Source organism: Ornithorhynchus anatinus, chromosome 13 (assembly GCF_004115215.2).
Source record: "Ornithorhynchus anatinus isolate Pmale09 chromosome 13, mOrnAna1.pri.v4, whole genome shotgun sequence".
Lineage (NCBI taxonomy): Eukaryota > Metazoa > Chordata > Mammalia > Monotremata > Ornithorhynchidae > Ornithorhynchus > Ornithorhynchus anatinus.
In genome coordinates, this window is record NC_041740.1 from 32,228,706 (window position 1) to 32,252,340 (window position 23,635).

Genomic DNA, 23,635 nt, shown 5'->3' on the forward strand with positions numbered 1-23,635 from the left:
TTAGCAAGGTACTAAATTGTCTATATTCATCTTAACACAGCTGTGCTGGTTAGGAAATGTGAAGAGAATGAGCATATCAGGATCTCCAAACAGCTGCTATTTGGAAAGTTGAGTCCATGTTTCCCCACTCCTCAAGAACCTCCAGTGGTCGTTCATCACCTCTGCCTCAAAAAGAAACCCCTTATCATCAGCTTTAAAGCACTCTCTCATTGCCTACTCCTACCTCACCTCACTACTCTCCTACTACAACCCAGCCCACACACCTCTTTCCTCTAATGATAACCTACTCACTGTACCACGATCTCATCCATCTGGCCACTGACCTCTCGCCCACATCCTGCTGCTGGCCTGGAATGCCTCCCTTTTCCTATACAACAGACGATTAGTCTCCCCACTTTCAAAGCCTTATTGACACATCTCTTCCCTGACTAAACCCTCATTACCTCTTTTCCCACTCCCTTCTGCATCATCCTGACTTGCTCCCTTTATTCACCAGCACCCCCATCCACAGCCCCGCAGCACTTATGTACATATCCATCATTTATTTTTTAATATTAATGTCTGTCTCCCCAACTAGACTGTAAGCTCGTTGTGGGCAGGGTACGTGCAGCACTTACCACAATGCCCTGCACACGGTAAGCACTCAGTGAGTACGATTGATTGGGGAATGGGCTAGGTTTTGTTTTTTTTTTGTCAGTTTGGGCCAGGAGTTGGGTGCAGTATTTTCCCCCTCCTTGCCCTCCCCCTTCTGGCTGTATATTTTAAAAATGAATAGCACTCATGTGTTTATAATGCATTTCTGCTTGACTCATCAAAGTGTTCACACTCTGAACCATGTGTGGAATATTCCCGAGCTCCATTGAAACTGGTCATTTCTCCTGGGAAACAGGAAGTGGCATTTGGTCAAGAATAAACAAGCTCAAGTGCTGAGAGCTATGAGCTCCCTCAGAGCGGCAGTGGTTTCTACCTTGTTTTGATCAAGTCTTTTGTCCTTATTTGAGGTAGTGACAGGGGTTGCTTGAAAGGAATCCCCAGTTAGGAGGAAGATAAACGGAGAAAAGATTTTTTTTTCCATTTAAAACATTTCACAGGGTACAGCACAGGTTGGCATTTGCGGCAGAAGCTATTTTTGCTGATGAAATCAAATCAGTCGGTATCCGTCCAGATTTTTTTTTCTGGGGAGGAGCAAAAGGAAGATGTAACCTTAAACCATCTTTCTAAAGAAGCAATGCAAGTTGTGTTTAAGAGGCTCCCATCTTTTCCTTCCTCTCTGTCTCTCCCCAGCAGGACATATGGAAACGATTATGAACAAAGCTCAATTGTTATATATTTGGAATTTCCCACATCAAGTTGATGCTGTCTGTAACTGCTTTTTAATGTGAGTCTATGTAGCACAGACTACATTTCATTTCTCCCCCTGTGTATATGTGTGTGTGTGTGTTTTAACTTGTCAGTTTCCAGATGCATTTTCAACTCAAGCTCTCCATCTCTCTTCCTCTGCCACTCCCCTCCCCCATCCTTTAGCTTTTGAAATAAACAGAACCTTCTTGTAGTTTTTCATTATGCTGGAGAGTTGTCTCTAGGGAGAAAATAAAACGCAGCCCCCTAAACATATCAGAACTCCATATAGAAACCAAAGAACAAGGGAGTACTGATCTCAAAGAAATTCCAGTCTCCTCTAAAAAGAACTAGAAGTGGGAATAGCATATATGAAATACCGAAAAATGGGAATCATCCAACCTCTTTCTCTTTGGGGATAATTCCCCGACACTGTGGGGTAATCCGGTTTGGGGGTGTGGGGTGGGGGAGGTGAGGCTGGCAGGGGGATCATCATAAAGACTGTCAACGGCAGAGAAATGAAAAACGTTCCTCCTCCCAGCAACCACTAGAGAATGAAATCTGATCGTACAATGAGATTATAAAAGAGGTAACTGTGATAGATGAGTCTGATCTCATAAAGTGCATTTCAGAGGCTTGTAAAGGCAAATGTTGCTTTTTGATGTTTATTGGTGAACATAAAAGTAAATGTCCTGTAACCCAAACATTTAGAAAATGAAACACGTAATGTACTAAATTGCAAATTACATTTGATTCATACAGAACATACAAAAGTCAGCTTCTCTTCCTCCTTCTTTCCCTCCCTCTCAGTCTCTTCAAACTGCACACAGTCTTCCATTCACGTTTCCCCTGCAAATACCAAAGCCACGGGAAAGAGGGCATGTATATGTGCATGAATTCTCCCAAGGGGTAGAACATGTAATTTATGGCTGAGAAGCTTGTAGGATTTCCTAAAGCCTCAGTCTGTTATGTTACTGGGCTTCGCATATTTTTCCTGTGTCCAGTAGAGTGAAATCTGAATGTGGGATTTAACATTAATCTCTAGACCAGATGGTGAAACTCCAGATATTCATTTTAAGGTGAACATGTGATTTACTGTACAGCAAACCAGAGGGGGTCTGGAGTCACATGACCATATGTATAATAACTATGATAGAGCTTTGATGAGGCAACTGACCTGGTTACCATCCGCAGCTACAAGAAGTGAGGTTGACATTTTTGGACCATTCTCCCAAGCAGCTTTAATTCTTCCACTTCTGTGGTATTGCAATCCTGCTGAGCCAACTGCCTGGGGAAAAAACAGAGGGAAGCTACAGATATGCAGCTCCAGACACATTGTTAAGGTTACAGGGTTTGAGTGGGTTTTTTTTTACTACTTCTTCCTCCTCTCGGATTTTTTTTTTAATTTTCTTCAGACAAGCCACATCTTGACTCATATGGTCTGAAGTAGAACCCACTCAGTTACTTGATATTTAGGAAATCTCTGGGAGACTGTAAGTTTAGAGGAACCGGTCTCTCTTTTGAGCAAGGCACACTCACACTCACTGTGCGTTGTTCACTATGGTGGTGCAAGCAGCAGTGGCTCCTGGTAAGACCCAGAGACTTTTGTTAAAAATACCCTATGGATCTCTGAGAAGACGGAGCGCCGAGAGGGTAAGCTACGTGGCGGGGAGGTTGTTCTTTACCGATCAAATGCTCCAGAGCAAGGGAGATGTTTGTTTTAATTGTAACCAGCCCTGCCTCTCCTCATAGTAATGCTTTCCATAAGAAATTTGAGTTACTGGGGCTGGAAGGTACTTGAGAAGAAGTTGTTTTCGCTTCCCCCCGTGGGATAGATGGAGTCGTTTGAGATGACGATCATTGTCTGCTGTTTATCGGGGACTGAGTGGAAGAGACAGAGAATGAGGAGGAGGAGGTCCTGAGAGTAGGTATGGGGACCGAGAATAGACTGCTTGCTAGAATGAGAGACCCGAGAAATGTGAGCCCCTGGCCAAAGTGCATGTCTTGAAATATTGATGGAATCGTGTCCCATTAGGGGCCCCCGTGGCTGCAGATTTACTCTGCTAAGTGACGTTGTTCGACCCGGGCATCGGACCAAGAGATCAAGAAGTTAAGAAGCTTTGTTGGTTCTAAATGCTCAGCTGGTTGATTAAAAGTCTTTCATTTTTCAGATGTATTAACTGTTATTTGGGGATTTTTTTATTACTCTAGGGTTTGCCGCATAAATGTTATGTTAATTTCCTGAAAACATATTTACCTTAGAGTAGCCCATGGCAAAGAAGATCCAATAGAACAATAATGATTTGTCCTTGACTGGGGAAATGATTGGAGCTGATGGAAGGGAAGTAGATAAAGCCAAGCAGATTGACGAGATCTCAAACTCACACCTGAAGATCTAAGAGGTCACAGTTTCCCAGGTGTGTGTGTGTGTGTGTATGTGGGTAGGTGGGGGGGCGCGGGGGTGGTCCAGGACTCCTAATAAGCACAGAAGGACCCTGCCTGAATCAGTCGAGCCAGACTGTATGCTGTCTGAGGGCTGGGAGAGTCAAGACTGCAGTGATTCCTGCATCTTGAAGCCAAAAGATGGAATGAGTACCATGGGTGGGTGAAGGAACCTGGCAAATATTGGGGAGGTTCAGATGCCCTAGTGAACAGGGACCTGACCCATTTTTGCCAACTTACCACTTGGTGATTTGGAGGTTTGGGAAGACTAATGAGGGGTGAGAGGAAGGCCCAAATCACAATGAAATTTCAGCTAGCAGGAAACTTGTGAAGGTGGATAAATTGATGAATTGGTTGACTTTCATTTGTATAGACGCCTCCTAGCCAAGCACTCTGGCTCTACTGGGGGCTTCATTTTGAATACATTTTGAAACGTATTGGTTCATAAACTACCACTGGGGTATTTGATCTAATGTCTGTAGTTATGTATACGATCAGGCATGCATACACATTCCCATGCAGAACAAACCTTGGCTAGGTGTGCATGACACTTTTCAGTGAAATCTCTGCACAGCTTTGGTGTGAGACTATTAGTTGAGCTAGAGAAAGCAGGCGAAGCTGTGTTGTTTTTTTTAACCCCAGAGTTAACTAAAAAGGAATAATTGGATTTTAATGTCACCTTTTATGTTGGGGTGGGGTGGGGATGTGGGGTGTGTGGGTGTGTGTGTCTGCTGCCACAGATTGTTTTCTAGGGAGGAGCAGCCTGCACTCCTCCATCAACCCTGAGTGATAGTGAATTTGGAAGAGGAAGGGTGAGGGTTTTCTCCAGGAATTCTTTTTTTTTTAAATGATATAAAATTCATTCTTGGGGATTTTCCCCTGAAGGCTAGTTTTTTCTTGGACCTTTCTCCAGTAATTAACTTCAAATCAAGAATCCAGTGGAGCAAGCGAGGCTCTATTCCCTCACTGAGTTGCCAGTGCCCAGTTGCAGCTGAAGGCAAGACCCTCTTCCCTCAGTGATGATTGTTTGTCAGGAATCCAAATCTGAGACATGGTGTATACACCCCCCCCCCAGACACACACACCCTCCCATGGTAGCATATGTGTACACACACACACACACGTGTGTTATGTAGGTGTACACAGTGGTATGTTTATATACACAGTGGCACATTGATGTACATAAATACATATAGGGGTATATGTATATCTATGTACATACACAGAGCTATGTCAATATACACATATGCAGTAGTATATGTAGTACTTTGTACACATACCTACATAGTGACATTTTTATGTTTAGGTTCTGACAAACAGCACACGCATCATGGCACAAGAATGTCTATATGCGCATGCACCAGCACTCACCCATACCTATATCTATTTATGTTCTATTTTCTATCCTGGACCCCAAACCAGATTATCATCTAAGGTAGAGATGTGTCCAAGGATAATTTGACCCTGGGGTGGAGTGTGATTACCCCAGAGTTAACTAACTAGATCCACATAGTAATTCTTACTTTTAACAAGTTAGATAGACAATCATACCATGAAAGAAGCCCGATGTGCCATATGAATACTATCTCACTTTCCAACACCCAGGATACTGATCACAATATGATGTGGTACACAGTCACATCCACTAGAGCCTTTTATATTCTCTTGCTTTTAGGAGAATTTGTACATCTAGATCCTGTATTTCTGAGAAGGAAAGGCAGCATGGGCTTCTTCTCTAAAGAAGGCAATCGCTGAACATGAATGTTGTATATTTTCATGTTTCTTGAGTGACAATTAGCAAGATTATTTGACATTTCATCAAATCTAGGCAATCTTGGGACGAGGGGAGGGCAGTGGAGTGGAAGTCAACCAGTTGAATGGATGTCAGGTGATTGGTCAAGGCCTCAGCTGAGCTAGTTAAGGTTAGTCAGTCAGCCAATCAGTGGTATTTATCGAGTGCTTATGTAACCCCCCTCTCCACCACAAAGTTTAACCATAAAAGTAGTAATCCCACCCATGTCTGCTGAAGAGTCTGAAGAGTCTGCCCTAGAGCCATCCTTGAAGAGATAAGGGAGAGGAAGGATTGAGGTTACGGTTCCTGCTTTTATCAATGATTAAACCCAACACAACCCTTGAAAAGTACACAAGGACTCCCCTACTATCAGGAACAAAGCAGTTAAGCAGGATAAATGAGATAGTATTCCGAATCCAACCAAATCCGGTGGGTGGCAGATCCTTGATAATTCTAGCAAATGGAGGAGCAGGGGAGGAGGATGGAGGTTCGAACCTTAGGGCTTCGTTGAAAGCAGGCACTAAGAAAAGAAGACCTAACCCTCTCAGACCTGCTTCATGGAAACAGCTGAGCAGAGCAAGAGAGCTGGTTCCTTGTTTCTTTTTCAACCTCAGTTTCTCTGCATGTGGTGAACACACTTTGGGGCCAGTAAGTACCCTTGGCAGAAACACTGCATATTTTCTCCTAATCGTTGAAGGTTCCTTGCAACATGATCTCTTCATCCTTTCTCCAACTCACTAGGATGCATAAGCAAAATGTGGCTGGACTGTGTTTAATTAACCATAGCCCGTAATGAATATCATACTTGGTTTTGCATAGATGTGACTTTCTTAAAATGCACAACTTCTTATGAAGTCATCCATTTATTCCCATGAAAAGACTTTTCAAATTGGTCACACCATTTATTGAGTGACCACTAGTGAGAGCAGAAAATGATTCAAATCACCATTGGTCTGGCTGCTCCAAGATTGACTAATCCAGTTAAAGTGAACTGACTGGTAATTTCAAATAAGTGAAATAACAGACTATTCTGGATAGAGGCAGTGTGATCTAGGGCATGAGGCTGGCTGGGAATTGAGACTGCTAGAATACAAGCTCTTTGAAGGCAAAAATCGTGTTTCCCAACTCTATTGTATAGTAGTTTCCCAAGCACTTAGTACAGTGCTCTGCAAATGGTAAGCACTTAATAAATACCACTGATTTATTGATTGAGACCTGAGTTATAGTCCCAGATCTGCCACCCTTCTGAAGTATGTACTCAGATAAATCAGTTCCTCCTTTGTTCTTCAGTTTCCACATCTGTAAAATGGAGAAAATATAAGGATAAAATGAGAGCATTCTACAGGCCAAGAGACATGGGAATATCATTTCCCCCACATACTAAATCGTCATCCACCTCATCCTTATTCACAACTCTGGGTGCCACAGTTTGGGCCTCGGGAGAGTGGAGCCGTTGAGACTCAATAAAGTGTATCATGCCTGAAACGCTTTAAGGTTATGTTGAAGGAAAAAACAACTGAAGGGGTGAAATATTGCTAGAGGAGTGTTTTGTAAAAGGAATTTAAAACTGAGTTCTTGCACCCACACTATTTGGTTTGGTATTCTGGGGTCTGTTATTTTGTAAAAGGTTTAATTATCACAGCTGCTAAACTAAGTAACTCAAGAATGTAGACTGGAACACCTGAGACATTAGGTCCTGAGCATATTCTCGCTGAAAAGGTTGAGCCAACTGAGAAACACGTACCACAGAAATAGTTCTTAGTGGGGTTGTATTAATGTTGAAAGCAGGCAGCAGAGAAACTGCCGAGGCAGATCAGTATAATCACAAGTATTATTATCACGGGCCTCTAATACTGCGGATGGTTTTGTTCAGTCTATAAATAGGCCTCTTGAGAAGAAAGAACGTGGAATTTCAGTGACTGGGTCTCTGAGTTCACAGGCCAAATTCAAAGCAGGTTTTCCCACGCTATTCTGCTAGCCTATTTTGACCTTAGTTTCAGGGGGAACTAATCATTTTTTTATTTGTTCCATGAACTTCCTTCAAGTTGAACTGGCCAATCACTTTTGGAAGCTGGGGACCATGAAGTAGTTTGCTTAAACTTGGCTTTCTCCATAGGCGTGGGGATCAATTTGCTCTATTCTCTGGCAGGGGTGGGGTTCCTCTTGTCCCTTCTTTGTCAGTATAAAAAGCCCACGTTTTAGTCAAAAAGAGAACTCCTTATCTTCCCACCCAAACCCAGTCCTCTCCATGACTTTTCAGCACTACCATCCTTCCTGTCTCACAAGCCCATTATCCTGACATTATCCTTGACTCCTCTCTCTCATTTAGCCCACATATTCAACCTATCAGTAAATCCTGTTGGTTCAACCTTCAGAACATCGCAAAATCCTCCCTTTCATCTCCATCCAAGCTGCTATCACATTAATCCAAGCACTTGTCCTATCCCTCCTTGATTATTGGATCAACCTCCTTGCTAACTTCTCTGCCTCCTGTTTCTCCCTACTCCAGGACATACTTCATTCTGCTGCCCAGACATTTTTCTACAAAAGTGTTCAGTTCATGTTTCCCCACTCCTCAAAAACCTCCAGTAATTGTCCATCACTTCTGCATCAAACAGAAACTCCTTGCCATCGGATATAAAGCACTCAATCACCTTATCCCCTCCTACCTTACCTCACTGCTCTCCTATTACAACCCAGCCAACACACTTTACTCCTCTAATGCTAACCAGTCAGTGTATTTCAGTCTTGTCTTTCTCACCATGAACCTATTGCCCACGTTTTACCTCTGGCCTGGAACACCGTCCCCTTTTCATATCTGTCCAACAACCACTCTCCCCACCTTCAAATCCTTATTGAAGAGGGCACATCTCCAAGAGGCCTTCTCTGTTTAAGGCCTTATTTCCTCTTCTCCCACTCCTTTCTGCATCATCCTTACACTTGTTTCCTTTATTCACCCCTCTCTCAGCCTCACAGCAGTTATATATTCATCCATGATTTCTTATATTAATGTCTGTCTCCCCCTCTAGATTATGTCTTGCTGTGGGCAGGGAACAGGTCTGCCATCTCTGTTCTAGTGTACTCTCCCAAGTACTTAGTACAGTGCTCTGCACACAGTAAAGTTCAATGAATATTATTGATTGTTGTTTATGATATTTGAGTGCTTGCTATGTGTCAAGCACTATTCTAAGTGCTGGAGTAAATACAAGTTAATCGGATTGGATACAGCCCCTCTCCCACATGAGGCTTACTGTCTAAATAGAAGAACAAGTACTGAATCCTCCATCTACAGATGAGGAAACTGAAGCACAGAGAAATCAAGTGAATTGCTCTATATCGTACAGCAAGCACATGGCAGAGCTGGGATTAGAACCCAGGTCCTCTGACTCCCAGGCCCACGGTCTTTGCACATCTGTAGTCAGACTGTGCAGTAGTCAAGACTGGGCAGACCACTTTCCTTTGCCTGGGTATCTTCTCTCCACCCCAGCACTTAGTGTGAGCATCTTAACAAATGTCATAGATGTTGTTATTGATGCATCCCTGAGTTATCCTTGGACTTTGCTTCATATATCTTCATCCATCTATATTCAGGGTTCAGGGGAAACTCACCCCTCCCTTTTTGATCACATCTCCACGACCGAGCAGTGATTGTTTGACCCACGCAGTCAAAGAAAATCGAGAAACCAAAATCAAGTCCCTCATTCGTCCTGAAACTTGTCCCAGGCAGTCAGTGACAGGGATGGGAGAAATGCCCAAGACTTTCCCAGCTTTGGGGATGGTGTGTTCTAGTCTCCCTACAACCTTGGGTGCCTCAGATAAAAGGAGGAGGTGAGGGTATTGGTCTCCCTCCCAGGTCTGTTCTAAGAACTAGTTAAAGGGAACGATTGCCAAGAGTAATATAGGCATGAAGGGTGCCCCCAGGAAAGAGCCAGACTATCACAATGGGGGGCTAGCTCAATCAGTGAGCGGAGAGAGAGAACATCTATTTTGGATGAGCCATTTTGATAGGCTCTAATTTGTTTCCAGCCATTTTTTGAGTAACAGCCTGAACAGGATATCATTACTCTCCTTAAACTAAACCCTTAATAAAATGAAACTGACTGCTTCAGGGCCCATATGGTAGACTCCTTCCCAGATGCCCTTGAATACCTATGTGTGTGTCTATGTGTGTATGTATAGATATATTTTGCAATCCTAGGAAGCTATATGTGGGGGTTGAGATTTCCTGCAGGGAACTTGATGATATGCAGCTGTTTAAAAGGAAACCCAGCACTTAAAATATCTGACCCAGCCAGAGGGCTCTTGAGCCCTCTTTTCCTGCTTAGAATTAGTGGCCGTCCATCTTTCAGGTGCTCATTAAGTATGCCCTCTATCCATTTTCCCGCTGCTTGCCGAGAGGGTCTCTCTAAGTCTCACAACCTTGATAGCATTCACAAGGTTGCAATTCCACATGAATGGACTGTCGAAGTTGTAAAAACAAATTCCTCCCAGACCAAGCAAGTGATTCGTTGCCTTTTTTTTTTTTTTGGTGGTTTAGTCATTTGGGAGCAAAACCGGCTTGGGTATGGTGTAAATTGTCATTTGAATGGGAAGTGTCAGACCCATAAGATAAATATAAAATAACCACAGACTCCATCCCTGTTCATACAAACATCAGATCACTTTTTCCTCATTCCCTTTCAGTTTGAGGCCTTGCCTGTACCTTTCTCTGCCAATAAAGGGATAGCAAAAGAGGATAGATGTTCTAAAGGAACCCGTTTTGCTTCCCAAAAGCATTCTAATACTATCTCTTGAGATAAGCACATATTCGGAAGCTTCTGAACCAAGCCTCGGCATCTCCCCCTGCCAGACAGGGATTAACATTTTCCTCAGCCAGTCGGGGAAAATTGAGTCACAGACTGTCTGGTTCTTCCCGCAACTGTGCCACTGACATCCATGGACGTTAAAGGAGGGCTTATTTAATGAATCTCATATTTCAGAGGTAGAACACAGATCTGGATGGAAGTAGCTCACTGGAAACCCAGAGTCAGAGAGGGTTTGTTTAGCCTTCGTTGGACTTCCTGGATGATGTTGGATCAGCCAGCTATCCCCCTGGAACCTCAGCTTTCCCCTCTGTAAAATGGGATGACCAGGCTGTCTTCCTCCCAGGCTTCTGCAGTCCAGGCATGGAATCATCCATGGTTCTTCACTTGGACTAAGCAAATGAAGAGTACCGTGGACAGATGATTTGGCTTAAGTGACCCTTGTGAAGAGATCCGAAAACAAGTGTGATACATCTGACTTTCACAAAGGCTGCAGTCAGTCAGTGGTGTTTAAAGAGCACTTACTGTGTGCAGAGCACTGTACTAAATGCTTGGAAAACTGCAATGAGCTTACAATCTATCTTGTATGGGTGGGGCGTGGATGGAATCCATCTTGTTTCTTGCTGAAATGCTTTCAGTTGCTGCTATGGCATTAGTGATTCCTTTCTGTCTACTAGAAAACTGCTTCAGTGTGGGAGGTGAGGAGAGGTTCTGGACTGTGCTCCAGTAAAGAGGGTATTTCAGTCAGAATAAGAATAATGCAACTGGAGCCCAGGCTATTATCTCTCTCAGTATTATGTTTAGAGGACAGAGGATAAAATGATAGAGGGGAATTTAAGGACCTTCCAGAGCTTTGCTTTTGCTCGACCCTTGGTCTAGAGTGGCCCCAGTTAAAGCAGGCTCCAATTTAAAAACAGGCCTCATTGAAGAGGGACAGCGTTAAGTGGAATCCCTCTCTTCCCCTGAGCACAGGAAGATACAGCAAGGTCAGGAGCTTTCAAAAATGAAGAGAAGGAAAGCAGGAAGGCCTCCCCTCCTATGTTGCCTGCAGGTAAGCGAGAGAAGCTATTTCAGCTTCCGTCGTCTCCCCAACTCCCGAGGCCAAAGCGCCGTCTCTGGCGCGTTGTTCAAGCAAGGCGGACGAGGCAATTAGTTTCAGGCTCCTAGAAATAGCAGAGGGAAAATCTTTTTCCAAAAAGGAGGATGGAGTGCAGAGGGGGAGATTGAGTCACGTGCCTGGGCTTTGCAACCCAGCTGCGTCTCGGAGTATATTTAGCAAGTGTAATTCAGGGTTGAGTCGGCACTGGAATTAAACAGAAAAAGCAAGTTCTAATTTAAACTTAGAGTTTGAGAGTTTACACCCATTCTGGAATGCCAACTGGGATTTGGATTGAATCTGGAGGAGCCGTGTCGGCTTTCTCGCCAAGATCCGCATTGTGGGGTGTAGCAAGGAGCTGGGGAAACAATGGAAGACAGCAGGAAAACCACAGAAAATTGGGCTGTGTCCCAGAGATGGAACAACTTTTAGCAATTTGGATTTAATGGGGGAAGGGCTGATCCCCTATTGTTCACTTTACAAGGCCCAATCCATTCACTTTTCCATTCTCCCTTTCTCCTCCCCACCAGCCGAAACTTTCCCCTCTGTTTAGGCGGTGGCTCGTTCTGGCCACTGGAAGGCAGGAGGAACAAAACTTTTGAAAAACTGAAGTCGGGCTCAGTGGGGCCCTCTCGCTACACTGGAGTGTTGTTTCTTGAATTAGCATTTCCAGATGCTGGGATTCAAGATGTCCCAGATTCGGGCATATTCAGTGCCGATTCTGTGGGGCTGAAAGTAGAAACTCCCTTGGCTGTGGCAAAAGTCAAGGTGCTGAAAGCAGAGAGCCAGGCCACGGGGCCAGGACGGTCCCCGGAGTGAGATGGAGGTGTTCAGAATGGAAAGACTCTCTATTCTGCAATTTTAGACTCTAGACTGGAAGCTCGTCGCTAGACTGGAAGCTCGATATGGGGAGGGAACATATCTCAAGTGCTTAGTACAGTGCTCTACGCATAGTAAGCGCTCAATAAATACCATTAATCGATGGATGGATTCATTTACATGCCCAGATCCAGATCCATGAGTGGTGTTGGAGGGGCTAATGTCTAAAGCTCTCGAAGTCAGGTGTCTGGCCGGGGGAGACATATATCTAACCTGGAAAAGCTAGGAGATGGTAAATGCTGGAAACCTGCCCTGAATTCCAGTGATTTCAGAAATCATTTCAGAATGAGGGAGAGGGACTCATTCAAAGCCCTTTTCTTCCCTCCTGCCTTCTCTCTGTTTGAGCAACTGTGTGGAATGGATATCTCTGGTGGTTGGCCAGGGTCAGCCATTGAACTTGTCAGAGAAGGTGTGTGTCAATCCAGCCCCCTTGGGGTCACTCCTTGATGATACTTCAAGAGTGCCCTGAAATTCAAATGACAGCAGTTAGGGCAGGGCTGCCATCACTTTGACAAGAATAAAATTCAGTGACCTGGAAACATTAGAAAAATTGCTTAGTGCAGGGCGGGTAGCGGGGTCTGGGAGTCTTCGCAGGGGCTTCTGAGAGCAGGGGCCAAGGTGTAGGAAACCAAAGCCAAAGAAATACACACACACTACACACATTTTGTTTGGATCAGCATAGCTTAGTAGAAAGAACACAGTCCTGGGAGTCAGAGGACCCGGGTTCTAATTCTGGCTCTACCCATTGTTTGCAGAATGACTTTGGGCAAGTCACTTAACTTCTCTGGGCCTCAGTTTCCTCAACTGTAAAATGACAATTAAATACTTGTTCTGCTTCTTACTTTGACTGTGAGCCCCGTGCAGAACAGAGACTGTTTCCAGCTTGACTAAGTTGTATATACTTGAGCTCTCAGCACAGTGCTTGCCACATAGTAAGTGTTTAACAAATACCATAATGATCATTCAACAGAGAGAAGTTCAAGGTCTTCAAATTATATATTATAAATTACTTAAATTAATATCTGTCTCCCTTTCTAGACTGTTAGCTCATTATTGGCAGGGAACGTTTCTGCTAATTCTGTTATATTGTACTCTCCCAAGTAGTTAGTATAGTGCTCAGTAAATACCATTGATTGATTCAAGGTTGAACATGCAGTGACAGAGAAACCAGCACAAACACAGCCATCTTCTCACTTTGGGTGGCCCAGCCAGTGAAAACCTTTCCATTTGTGAGTATTGCTCTCTCTCTCAGACCTTCAACCCAACTTGTCGTGCCTTCACTCAGTACCTAAGATCAGGCAATCAATTGTATTTATTGAGCACTGACAGTGTTCAGAGCACTGTACTAAGTTCTTGGGAGAGTACAGTACCACAGAGTTGATAGACCCATTCCCTGCCCACAAGGAGCTTACAGTCTAGAGGAGATACACCCACAAACACCACCCGCTAGACTGAAAGCTCACTCTGAGCACGGAACCTATCTGTTATTTTGTTATATTGTACTCTCCCAAGCATTTAGTACAGTGCTCTGAACACCGTAAATACTCCAATGCTTACAATTTGACTGACTCCAGGGTAACTGAAGCAGTTATAGGTTGGCCTAGGACCATTTTAGAAAAATTGCTTCATGTCTTGGATTGGGCCTTGTCATTCCAACTTAAATGATTGATCTACCTTGTCCCTCTATGTTCCTGGTTGCTGTAAATACATGGACTACCCTGCTGAAAAGAGTTAAGTTATGAGCACCTTTAGTTGAGGTCCCAGAGCTTTCTGCAACTTGTCCAGAAGCCCTGGATTGCTAAGGGACTTTGACTCCTTTTGGGCTTTCCCGGTCCATACTGGTCACTCAGAGGGAAGAGAATAATGTAAAAGCTTGGGATGGGTTCCCAGTTTTCCCCCAGTTTTTTTCTTTCAAATGGGCATGTGACACCTCATGCAAATCTTGAGGCAAACTAATCCTTTCATCCATTCAATAATATTTAATGAGCACTTACCATTTTCAATACACCATAGTAGGCACTTGTGAGAATACAGTAAAAGAAAAAAGATACAGTCCTTGCTCTCAGAAGGCTTATGATCTATTGTTTTTATCATCATTTTCATTATTGTATTTAAGTGCTTAATATATATCACACACTGTCTTAAGCACGTGGATAGATACAAGGTAATCAGCTCAAACACAGTCCCTGTCCCTATATGGGGCTAACTAAGTAGGAGGGAGAACAGGTATTACATCTGCATTTTACAGAAGAGGAAATTGAGGCACAAAGAAAGTGAAATGATTTGCCCAGGGTCATGCAACAGGCAGCTGTCAGAACTGGGGTGAGAACTCAGGTCCTTGGACTCCTAGGCCTGCTGCTTCTCTATGGATGATATACCTACCTAACCTCTTATAGAAGAATGGATTTACTGGGATAAGCCCTGAAAAAGCAATACCCCTCTTAGTTCTTCCATATTGGAAGTGTCCTGATTTACAATTATCAGAGGTTTTTCCTGAGGGAAATCTTCTTGGTAGGGAACAGTGACCAAAGAATACATTATCAATAAAAGCTGCGCAGCTGAAAACCTGAAGGTATATATCATTTTTCTGCACCTCCAAGATTGATGTCACAATCCACAACCTCTGCAAAGGCAGAGCATCTTTGAAAGAAGGCTATCGGTGCAGAGGAGAAAATGAAGATGGAAAGTTTTCTGCCTCTCAGTTCCCACCAGGTACATTGGAAGCCACCTCTTTGTTCTTTTCTCCCTTTTTTTTTCCTTTCCCCCTCCAAGTGCTGCTGAAATGCTACCATCAGTACTCTACTGTAAACTATCAAATGGATAAATAACAACAGTTTCCTGGGAAAGATTTTCTGCTCCAGGCAGTGGGGCTTTTTGCCAAGAAAAGTAGTAAAAACCTAGATCATTGATTCAGGAGAACTGCGGTACTCAGAGTTTGGAATAATTAGTAAATCACATTAGTGGGCCTAATGCAGAATCAAGCCCAGTCCCAGGTTCCCAAAGTCCCCCCTGGTAAAACAGCTGAGCTTTGTGCTACTGCCTGATCTCTTTGAATCTGAACAGTCCCTGGGATTCTTGACTTTCCTCTGTATTTGTTTGGCTTTAGAAACAATGTGGTGTCCAGCTGTTTAGCCTCTGATGCTTGCTTTGAGGGAAAACTTATGGGAACCAAAGGAGAGGAACTGTGAGGGTCTCTCCACCTTGGGGTAGGTTAACCTGGGAAGGAAGAATGAGTGTTTTTACAAACGCAGGCATCTGTAGCCTGAGAAATCCTGATGCAGAGCTGTGGGGTTTCAGAGTCCGAAGGCGGGGAGTTGGTGGTTTGAAGTAGCCTTTTATGTTTTTGGTTGCTTCAAAGCATATCCTCTATGCTTCCTGATTACTGGGATGCAAAGCCAAGATGTCCTGGCCCGAGGAGATCCCTTGTGCAAAAGCTCTCCTTCTGCAGTGGAGAAATCAGGTCAGGTCAGATGAGGCCAGGAACCCAGTAGTGGTTCCCATTCCCCACTCTTCTCCTCCTCTCTCCCCCCACCCCCCAACACACACTCGTACACTTCCCCAATGCATTCCTAGTGAGAGCTGCCGGGAATGTGGAGAGGAAAATGCAGGAAGCAAACAGAGAGTGGCGTTGTAGCCCTGCTGATGGAGCCAACTCCCCCTACTACCCCACCCCCAAGATTTTATGGGAGCGAGGGATCTATATATGACTTTTCTGGGACCCTTCAGAGCCAACCTTTGATCCTGCCCTTCAGCCACAGCCTGCAGCCTAACGGGGCAAGAAGATCACAGAACCACACAGGGCTGCGACTGGAGGCGCAGAGCTGCAAAACTGAGGGGTTCTGAAGGAAACCTGGCCTTGACTTGGAGTTGGAAAGAGGGCACACTGCAGTCAGCCTAGGTGGCTAATTCTGACCGCTGCCACGGTGGGATGCTGGGTCATTCCCACCTCTGCCTGTCTCTGGCTCTACTTCCTTTCCTCTCCTTGCCTCTGGTGATTTGCTTATCTTGTTCTTTGCCAGCTTTTTTCCCCTGCACTAATGGTTAACATCATTTTGTAACCGTGGGCCCACACAGGCAAAACATCTGGTTAACTGAGATCTGAACATGCACTGTACTGTAGCCCGAGTTAGCCAGACATTTTAGGCCTGAAGTGTCTGGATAATTGAAGCCAGCGGGCACTTTGGTGGCTTCAAATGTAAATCTGCTGAGTTGGACATTGTCTGTTCTTGTCCCCCTTTGGACTGATCTCTTACAGTTTCTATCTCAGGACTTGATTGATTGATTGATTCCTGTTCTGCACAGCAGTTTTCTACTGCTCCCTGGGACAGAGCTCCTCCCTCCTCCCCCGGACAGTTTTATGGGGATATTGGATTCACTTAACATTGTTTTGCTTACAACTACATTTTTTCAATCATATTTATTGATCTCTTACTGTGTGCAAAGCACTATACTAAACATTTGGGAGAATGCAATATAACAGAGTTGGTAGTCACGTTCTCTGCCCTCAACTAACATAGTCCAGAGGACAAGAACATCAAAATTACACTCCTCAGGGGCAGGGAAAATGCCTTAATTCCCACCTGTGCATTCTCTCCCAAAGTTTAGTATCTTGCTCTGCACACGGTAAACACTTCATAAATACTAATGTTAACACTATTTCTATTAAGTGAAGAGTGACTAACTCTCAAATGATGGGTTGCTATCCATACACCATTTTCTTTCTGTTTTCTCTTTTTATTTATTCACAGTTTAAAAAATAATTTCAAAAGGTGCCAGGGTTTCAGAATTGATCCTGGGGTTCTGTGCACCAAGCAAGAGGTAACTTGGTATAGGATTCAGTCAGTCTGAGGCAAGGCAGTAATGCACTAGGACTCTAAGCTCCTTGAGGTCAGGGATCTTTTCTAGTCACTCTCTTGTGAGCTCTGGAGCACTTAGTAGTGTGTTCTGGAGCACTTAGTACAGTGCACTGTGCAGAATAAGTGCTGAATAAATACTATTGATTGATTGGTGGGTGCAGATCAAAGGCAGAATTGACCTGGAGGGATGGAGAGGAACATTTGTACCCCTCCATTTGCCACAATCATTCATTCAATAAGCCTAGGGTAGAATCTCTGCCTCCTCCTTCTTGGGATTACCATTGCCATTTGACTAGAGCATCATAAATTGGTTTCATTTTTGCAAGACATGGGACTCTTAAGTGAATAGAATGGAATCAATCAGGGGTATTTGAGCACTTAGTGTGTGCGGAACACTGTACTAAAGCTTGGGAGAGTACAATACAACAGAGTTGGCAGACACATTCCCTGGAGCTTGCAGTGAAGAGGGGGTGACCAATATTAAAATAAATTACAGATATATACATGAGATTTGGGGCTGCCAGTGGGGTGAATATCAAGTGCTTAAAGGGTAGAGATCCAAGTGCGGAATCAACCTACAAGGGATAGGGAATAGGGGAATTGAGGGCATAGTTGGGGAAGTCTTACTTTCTTTAGCTGCAGATGAGTTTGATTTCTCCTGGCTTGAGTGAGATGAATATTTCCTTGTTCTTTTCTTTCCAAGCTGTGGCCTAGTTAATAGCTTGTGGGAGGGAAACCCCAACATCATTAGATATTCTGCCACGTGAAAACCCTGCACTGTTGAATTGTGGGTTGCCCTCTCTAGTAATATGAAGTGACATCTCAGAAAGTAGCAGCGAATATTTGAATCCTGTATACATGGAGATAGAGAAGGATAAACAGATTTTTTTTCCACTTTGCTGGAGGGACGGTGGAAGAAGAGGGATAGATGACAAAATGATGGAGAGGGAATGAGTCACAAATTTCTAAATTAAGACCATAAGTCCTCTTTGTTGGCTGCAGATTTTAACCTTATGAACATCTTGGACTCACATCCATAAGGACAAAGCAGTGAGTGATTCAGGGGCCTGGTGAGGGCCCTTGACCTTCATTTCTCTTTGGGAATATTGGGCAGCAAACACCACATTGCTGAGAGGCTGATTGCATTTTGGAATCAAGTCCAGGTTGACAATGTTCCAGTGTGAAGGTTCAGTGGGAGAGTTTTGACCCCATCCTAGAGCTGAAAGGATATTGAGCTGTCATTTACTCCCTTCCTCTGCCTACAAGCAGGACAGGCCCCAAACCACCGTGAACTCCATTCCCCGCACAATCTTTGTTTTAATCCACCCATGGTTTTAGTGTCCACATGGAGAGCTTGAGCCTCTACTCTTGGATCCCAGACGGCTGGTGCCAAAATGGAGGCATGTCCTCCTACCTCAGGGCAGAGTTATGATATTGCCTTGGGCTCCCGACTCCACTTCCCTTTAGTGGCAGTGTTAACTAAAACCAAGATCCTCAACAGATGAGGTACTGAGAATGTGATTATGGTCTTGGGTTTTGAGCTGGGCCTGAATCTGGGTGTTGGAATAGGATCAGAGAATGGAGGTGTATTTGTCTTTGTGAGTATGGCTTCCGGGGGTGGGAAGGGCATGCACGTGTGCGTCTGCACACGTTGAACCAGCCAGGATGATAGGAGTGGGAGAATCAAGAGAAAGAAAGTGTGGGACACATTGAGGAAAAAGGGAGACTGGCAGATTTGATTTTTCTTTCAAACAATGGTATTTATTGAGCGTACTGTGTGCGAAGTACTATATAAGCATTTGGGAAAGTAATAATATTAATGGTGGTATTTGTTAAGCGCTTACTATGTGCCAAGCACTGTTCTAAGCGCTGCGGTAGATACAAGGGAGTGAAGTTGTCCCACGTGGAGCTCACAGTCTTAATCCCCATTTTACAGATAAGGTAACTGAGGCTCAGAGAAGTTAGGTGACTTGCCCAGGGTCACATGGCAGACAAGTGGGGAGTCAGGATTAGAACCCCTGACCTCTGACTCCCAAGCCCTTGCTCTTTCCACTAAGCCATGTTGCTCCCCAAGTACAATAAAGTAGAGTTGGTAGATGTGATCCCTGCCCACAAAGTGTTTATGGTCTTCAGGGAGAGAGAGACACTGAAATAGATTATGGCTAGGGGAAATGGGAAAGTATATGGGTATTTACATAGGTGTGTATGGGGCTGGGGTAAGTATCAAAGTGATTAAGAATTCTACAGCCACGTGCAGAGTGAAAAAGAATTTATAAGAATTTTCTACTTTTCCACTTCCCAAGGTAAGACAAAATGGGGTATCTTTGAGCGGTTTCTATGCTTTTTGAAAGCAGGCTTCAGAAAGCAATCTGATCCCAAGAAACCCTAAGATTGCCCAAAGGAGGAGTCAGTCCATCTTGGGCAGCCAAAGGAGGGGCTCCAGGACACACCTCAGTCGGTATAATAACTCCTTCAATTTCTCAGCCACCTCCACTACCATGGGCAGCTTTGATTTCCGCCATTTTGGGGACTTGGGGTCTGATGAAGAACACAGAATGGTGACTGGGGAGTAAATCTTGAAAGTTGGGTTGGGACAGTGCAACTCATTTTGAGTAATTGACCCAGGGCAGGGTGGACTCTGTTGTGGTAACTGCACTGGGAGCTACAAACCAAGCATGCCTGTACCCTTAGCCTCTCCCTACAGCTGAATCCTTCAGTAATCAATTTCATTTCTGCCTCCAGGTGAAACTCATCTCACACAAAAAAAACAGATTCCCTCTGATTATTGAAAAAAAAATCCTATGTGGATGTCTACTTCCACAAAGGGTGATATTTTTTTCAGTTATCCTCTCAGTCTTTCTTGACAGTTTTTGGAAAAGGAAATGGAAACAGAGTGGATTAAATTTCTACCGGACCCTTATTTTGACTTCTCTTCTGCCAGTCCTTTTTTTATTTTCTTTTAGGCCTATGAGCCACTCTCTCAGTCAACTACATGGCCTAATGGATAAAGCCCGGGTCTAGGAAGTAGGTTCTAATTGTGGCTCTGCCACTTGTCTGCTGTGTGACGTTAGGCAAGCCACTTAACTTCTCTGTGCCTCATTTTCCGCAACTGCAAAAATGGGGATTAAATACCTGTTCTCCCACCTACTTAGAATGTGAGCCCCATGTTGGGCAGGGTCTGTATATGGTCTTATTAATTTGTTTCTGCCCCAGTCCTTAGAACAGTAATTGACCCATAGCAAGCACTTAACAAATACCATTTTTTTAAAACAGTGATTTTTGAGACCCCACTGAGCAGTTACAAGGGAAAAGGTAGACCAAAGCTAGGCCCCTGAAGGATTAGAAGTCCAACAAGTGGACCGGTATGAGACCGCAAGCTCCTTATGGGCAGAGAACGTGTCTTATGCTTTTGTTGTACTTTGCAAGGCCTTGGTATAGTGCTTGTAGGACCCAGGTGTTCTACAAAATGCCATTACTACTATAACCAAGGAGAGTGCAAAGTATATGAGAAGTCCCAGAAATCTCTCCACATGGGGGACAGATGGAAGCCGTAGGGCTACGGAGGTGCCAACATGGATAGAATGACCGGTACCAGGCTGGATAAAGCAGGGAAGACTTGGTGGAAGAGCTGAAGTTTTAGCAAAGTTTTGAAGAAAGGAAAGAGCGTGCCTGCCTAATTGATTTAATGGGATCACTTTTATGGCCGCAGAGTCAGCTGGGGTAATAGTTCATTGACCTTTGGGGAATGTTTCTATAAATGGATTCCTTGCCTGTTGCAGTAAAGAGATTAATCAGGAGGCCGGTTCTTGCCTCTCCTCCTACTTTCCCAGGGCTCAAAAATATTTCTGTATACAGGATAAGTTTTTTTTTCCACTTATTCCATTACAAACAAGATAAAACTGATGTCTTGGTCTGCATTTGTGTTTTACTGTAATGTCTCTTGGCTTCTAGGTTTCAAAAATGAGAACTCTTTAAGTGTTACAATAGAAACAGTGTCCAGATCTAAGTATAAGGGATTATGGTAGCTCAATGGGCAAGTCAAGGGTTGGAAGTTTGGAAATACTTTGAGCTGTATCCACTCACAAGGCCACCCAAACATTCTTTCAGTGCATCCTTTTCCAAGAACAGTGAAATGGATCAAGAGAGAAATCCCTTCCCTCATCTACTTCATGCTCCCTCCCCTCCACCACGACTGGAAACTTTTTTCTGAGGCCTGTTGCCTGCTAGGGAAGGGGTTCCTGCTTTTGCCTTCCAAAGGCAGCTTATCTCTCCAGTTAGGGATGGGTCAAGGCAGTCTGCCATCGGAAGTGAAAGAGAGAATTGTACTTTCCAAGCGCTTAGTGCTGTGCTCTGCACACAGTAAGCACTCCATACATGCGATTGAATGAATGAATGAATGAAACACGAGGGCAGAAACAGAAGTCGGAAAGAGAAAATAGGCTTTCCTGGATGGACAGTACTCCAGGCAACTGCTAAATGTGTCTTTATAGTAATAATAATAATTGAGGTATTTGTTGAGCACTTACTGTGTGCCAGGAACTGTATTAAGCGCTGGGGTGGATACAAGCAAATCATATTGGATACAGTCCCTGTCCCACATGGGGCCCATAGTCTCAATCCCCATTTTACAGATGAGGGAACTGAGGCACAGAGAAGTGGTTACTTGCCAAAGGTCACATAGCAGACAAATGGCAGAGCCAGGATTAGAACTTTATGATAGAATCCACCCTGCTTCCAGGTTCCCACTGGGCACCAATCAAGCCTAGGAATCAGGAGGGGCAATCTTCCCAGAGTACATTCCAGACCTTTGGGTAGCAACCCCAGTAAATACACCCTTTTTCCACTCAGCTGCTTCTTCCTTAGCCAGGAAGACTAGGTCAGCAGAAAAAAAATTGGAGAAATGAGCCAACCCACAAAATGTATGGAGTTCTCCAAGGACAAAGTTTCAGACTGCTACACCAGTCAATCAGTGGTCCTTATTGAACACTACTCTGTGCAGACACTGTGCTAAGTGCTTGGGATAATACAATAGACCTGGTAGACACAATTGCTGCCCAAAAGAGAACTTTCAATCCATGCAGGGCTCTGTAAATGTGGAAGTTGAAGGAGAGTCTCAAAAACATTCGGGAGCGGGATTGAGTTTTTACTGCTCTTCAACAGAGGATAAAAAGGATAGCTCTTCAGTGATCTGGTGACAAAACCTTCCCCAGAAAAATTGCTTAAATCATGTGTTTATTCAGTCTGGTTACTGCCCCGTGTTTGTCAATCAAGTATGGAAGATTTATAGTAGATGTCAGCCTGACATTTTCTTACATAGATGGCAGGAAATCATTATCGAATAATTAAGAACATATTTGTGACAGCATTTTTGATGCTATATATGTTTTCCAGAGCATGTACTTCATATCCTGTGTATTTATGAATTTATACGTTTTGACAATAATTGCAGTATGCATTGCTTTCAACTCAGAACTTTGTAGGTTGTTTTAAAAGCTGTAATTAATTCTCCCAATATCCCCAGAATAAAGGCAGGGGTGTTAAATGCTGTTGTGTTTAAACAAAAAAAACCCCTCAGTTTTACCCAAAAATTGAACTGGATTCAGGAGCAGACAAACCCTGGATTGGGAGGGCTGGAAGACCAAACTGGAGGAGGGAAGATTTGTTGAAAAGCTGTTTAAATGAGCTGAGCATATTATAAGGATGAGCCAGGGCCCTTAAATCACTGGCCCAAGGCATTGTGGGGCCCACCAGTTACCATTTTGAAGAGCTCATTGAGGGGCTGGAGAGCTGCCTGCATATTACAGAAGGGTCAGAGATATTTTATAAAAGAAAAAGGATGATCCTGAAAATTACAGGCCTTGAAGCTCACCTTCCAAACCTGACAAACCTATTACCAAAGGATTTTGCATTCCTCTCCAAGAGAACCCAGATCTGAACAGGATCCAGTCTGATGTTGTCAAGGATGAGGCCTGAGAGACTAAACTCCCTTCATGACAGCAGGACAAAGTGTAAAATTCCAAAACCAAATGGGAGATGTCATCTGCTTTGGCTTTAGCAAGAATTTTGGTATGTCCCTCATTGACACCGTCACAAATAAGGTCATAACTGTTAAGTGGCACCAGAGCATACACTCAATTCTCCCACACATAATTGAAGCAAGTGCTGAAAACAGCCCCCCAAAATCTTTTACTATGGCATTTATTAAACACAACAATGTCCCAAGCGCTGTAATAATAATAATAATAATGGTGGTATTTGTTAAGCGCTTACTATGTGCAATGCACTGTTCTAAGCGCTGGGGGGGATACAGGGTGATCAGATTGTCCCACGTGGGGCTCACAGTTTTAATCCCCAGTTTACAGATGAGGTATCTGAGGCCCAGAGAAGTTAAGTGACTTGCCCACAGTCACACAGCTGACAAGTGGCAGAG

General features: G+C 44.0%; 1 protein-coding gene across 1 annotated transcript in view; it reads left to right on the top strand.

The window, feature by feature from the left end:
• The first annotated feature begins 2,725 nt into the window (after positions 1–2,725).
• Positions 2,726–23,635, top strand: part of FRMD4A (FERM domain containing 4A) — a 250,340-nt gene continuing 229,430 nt past the window's right edge. The window contains exon 1 of the mRNA XM_039913901.1: positions 2,726–2,991. Within this exon, the coding sequence (XP_039769835.1) occupies positions 2,899–2,991 (93 nt within the window). The 5' untranslated portion in view covers positions 2,726–2,898. The remainder of the gene's footprint in view (positions 2,992–23,635) is intronic.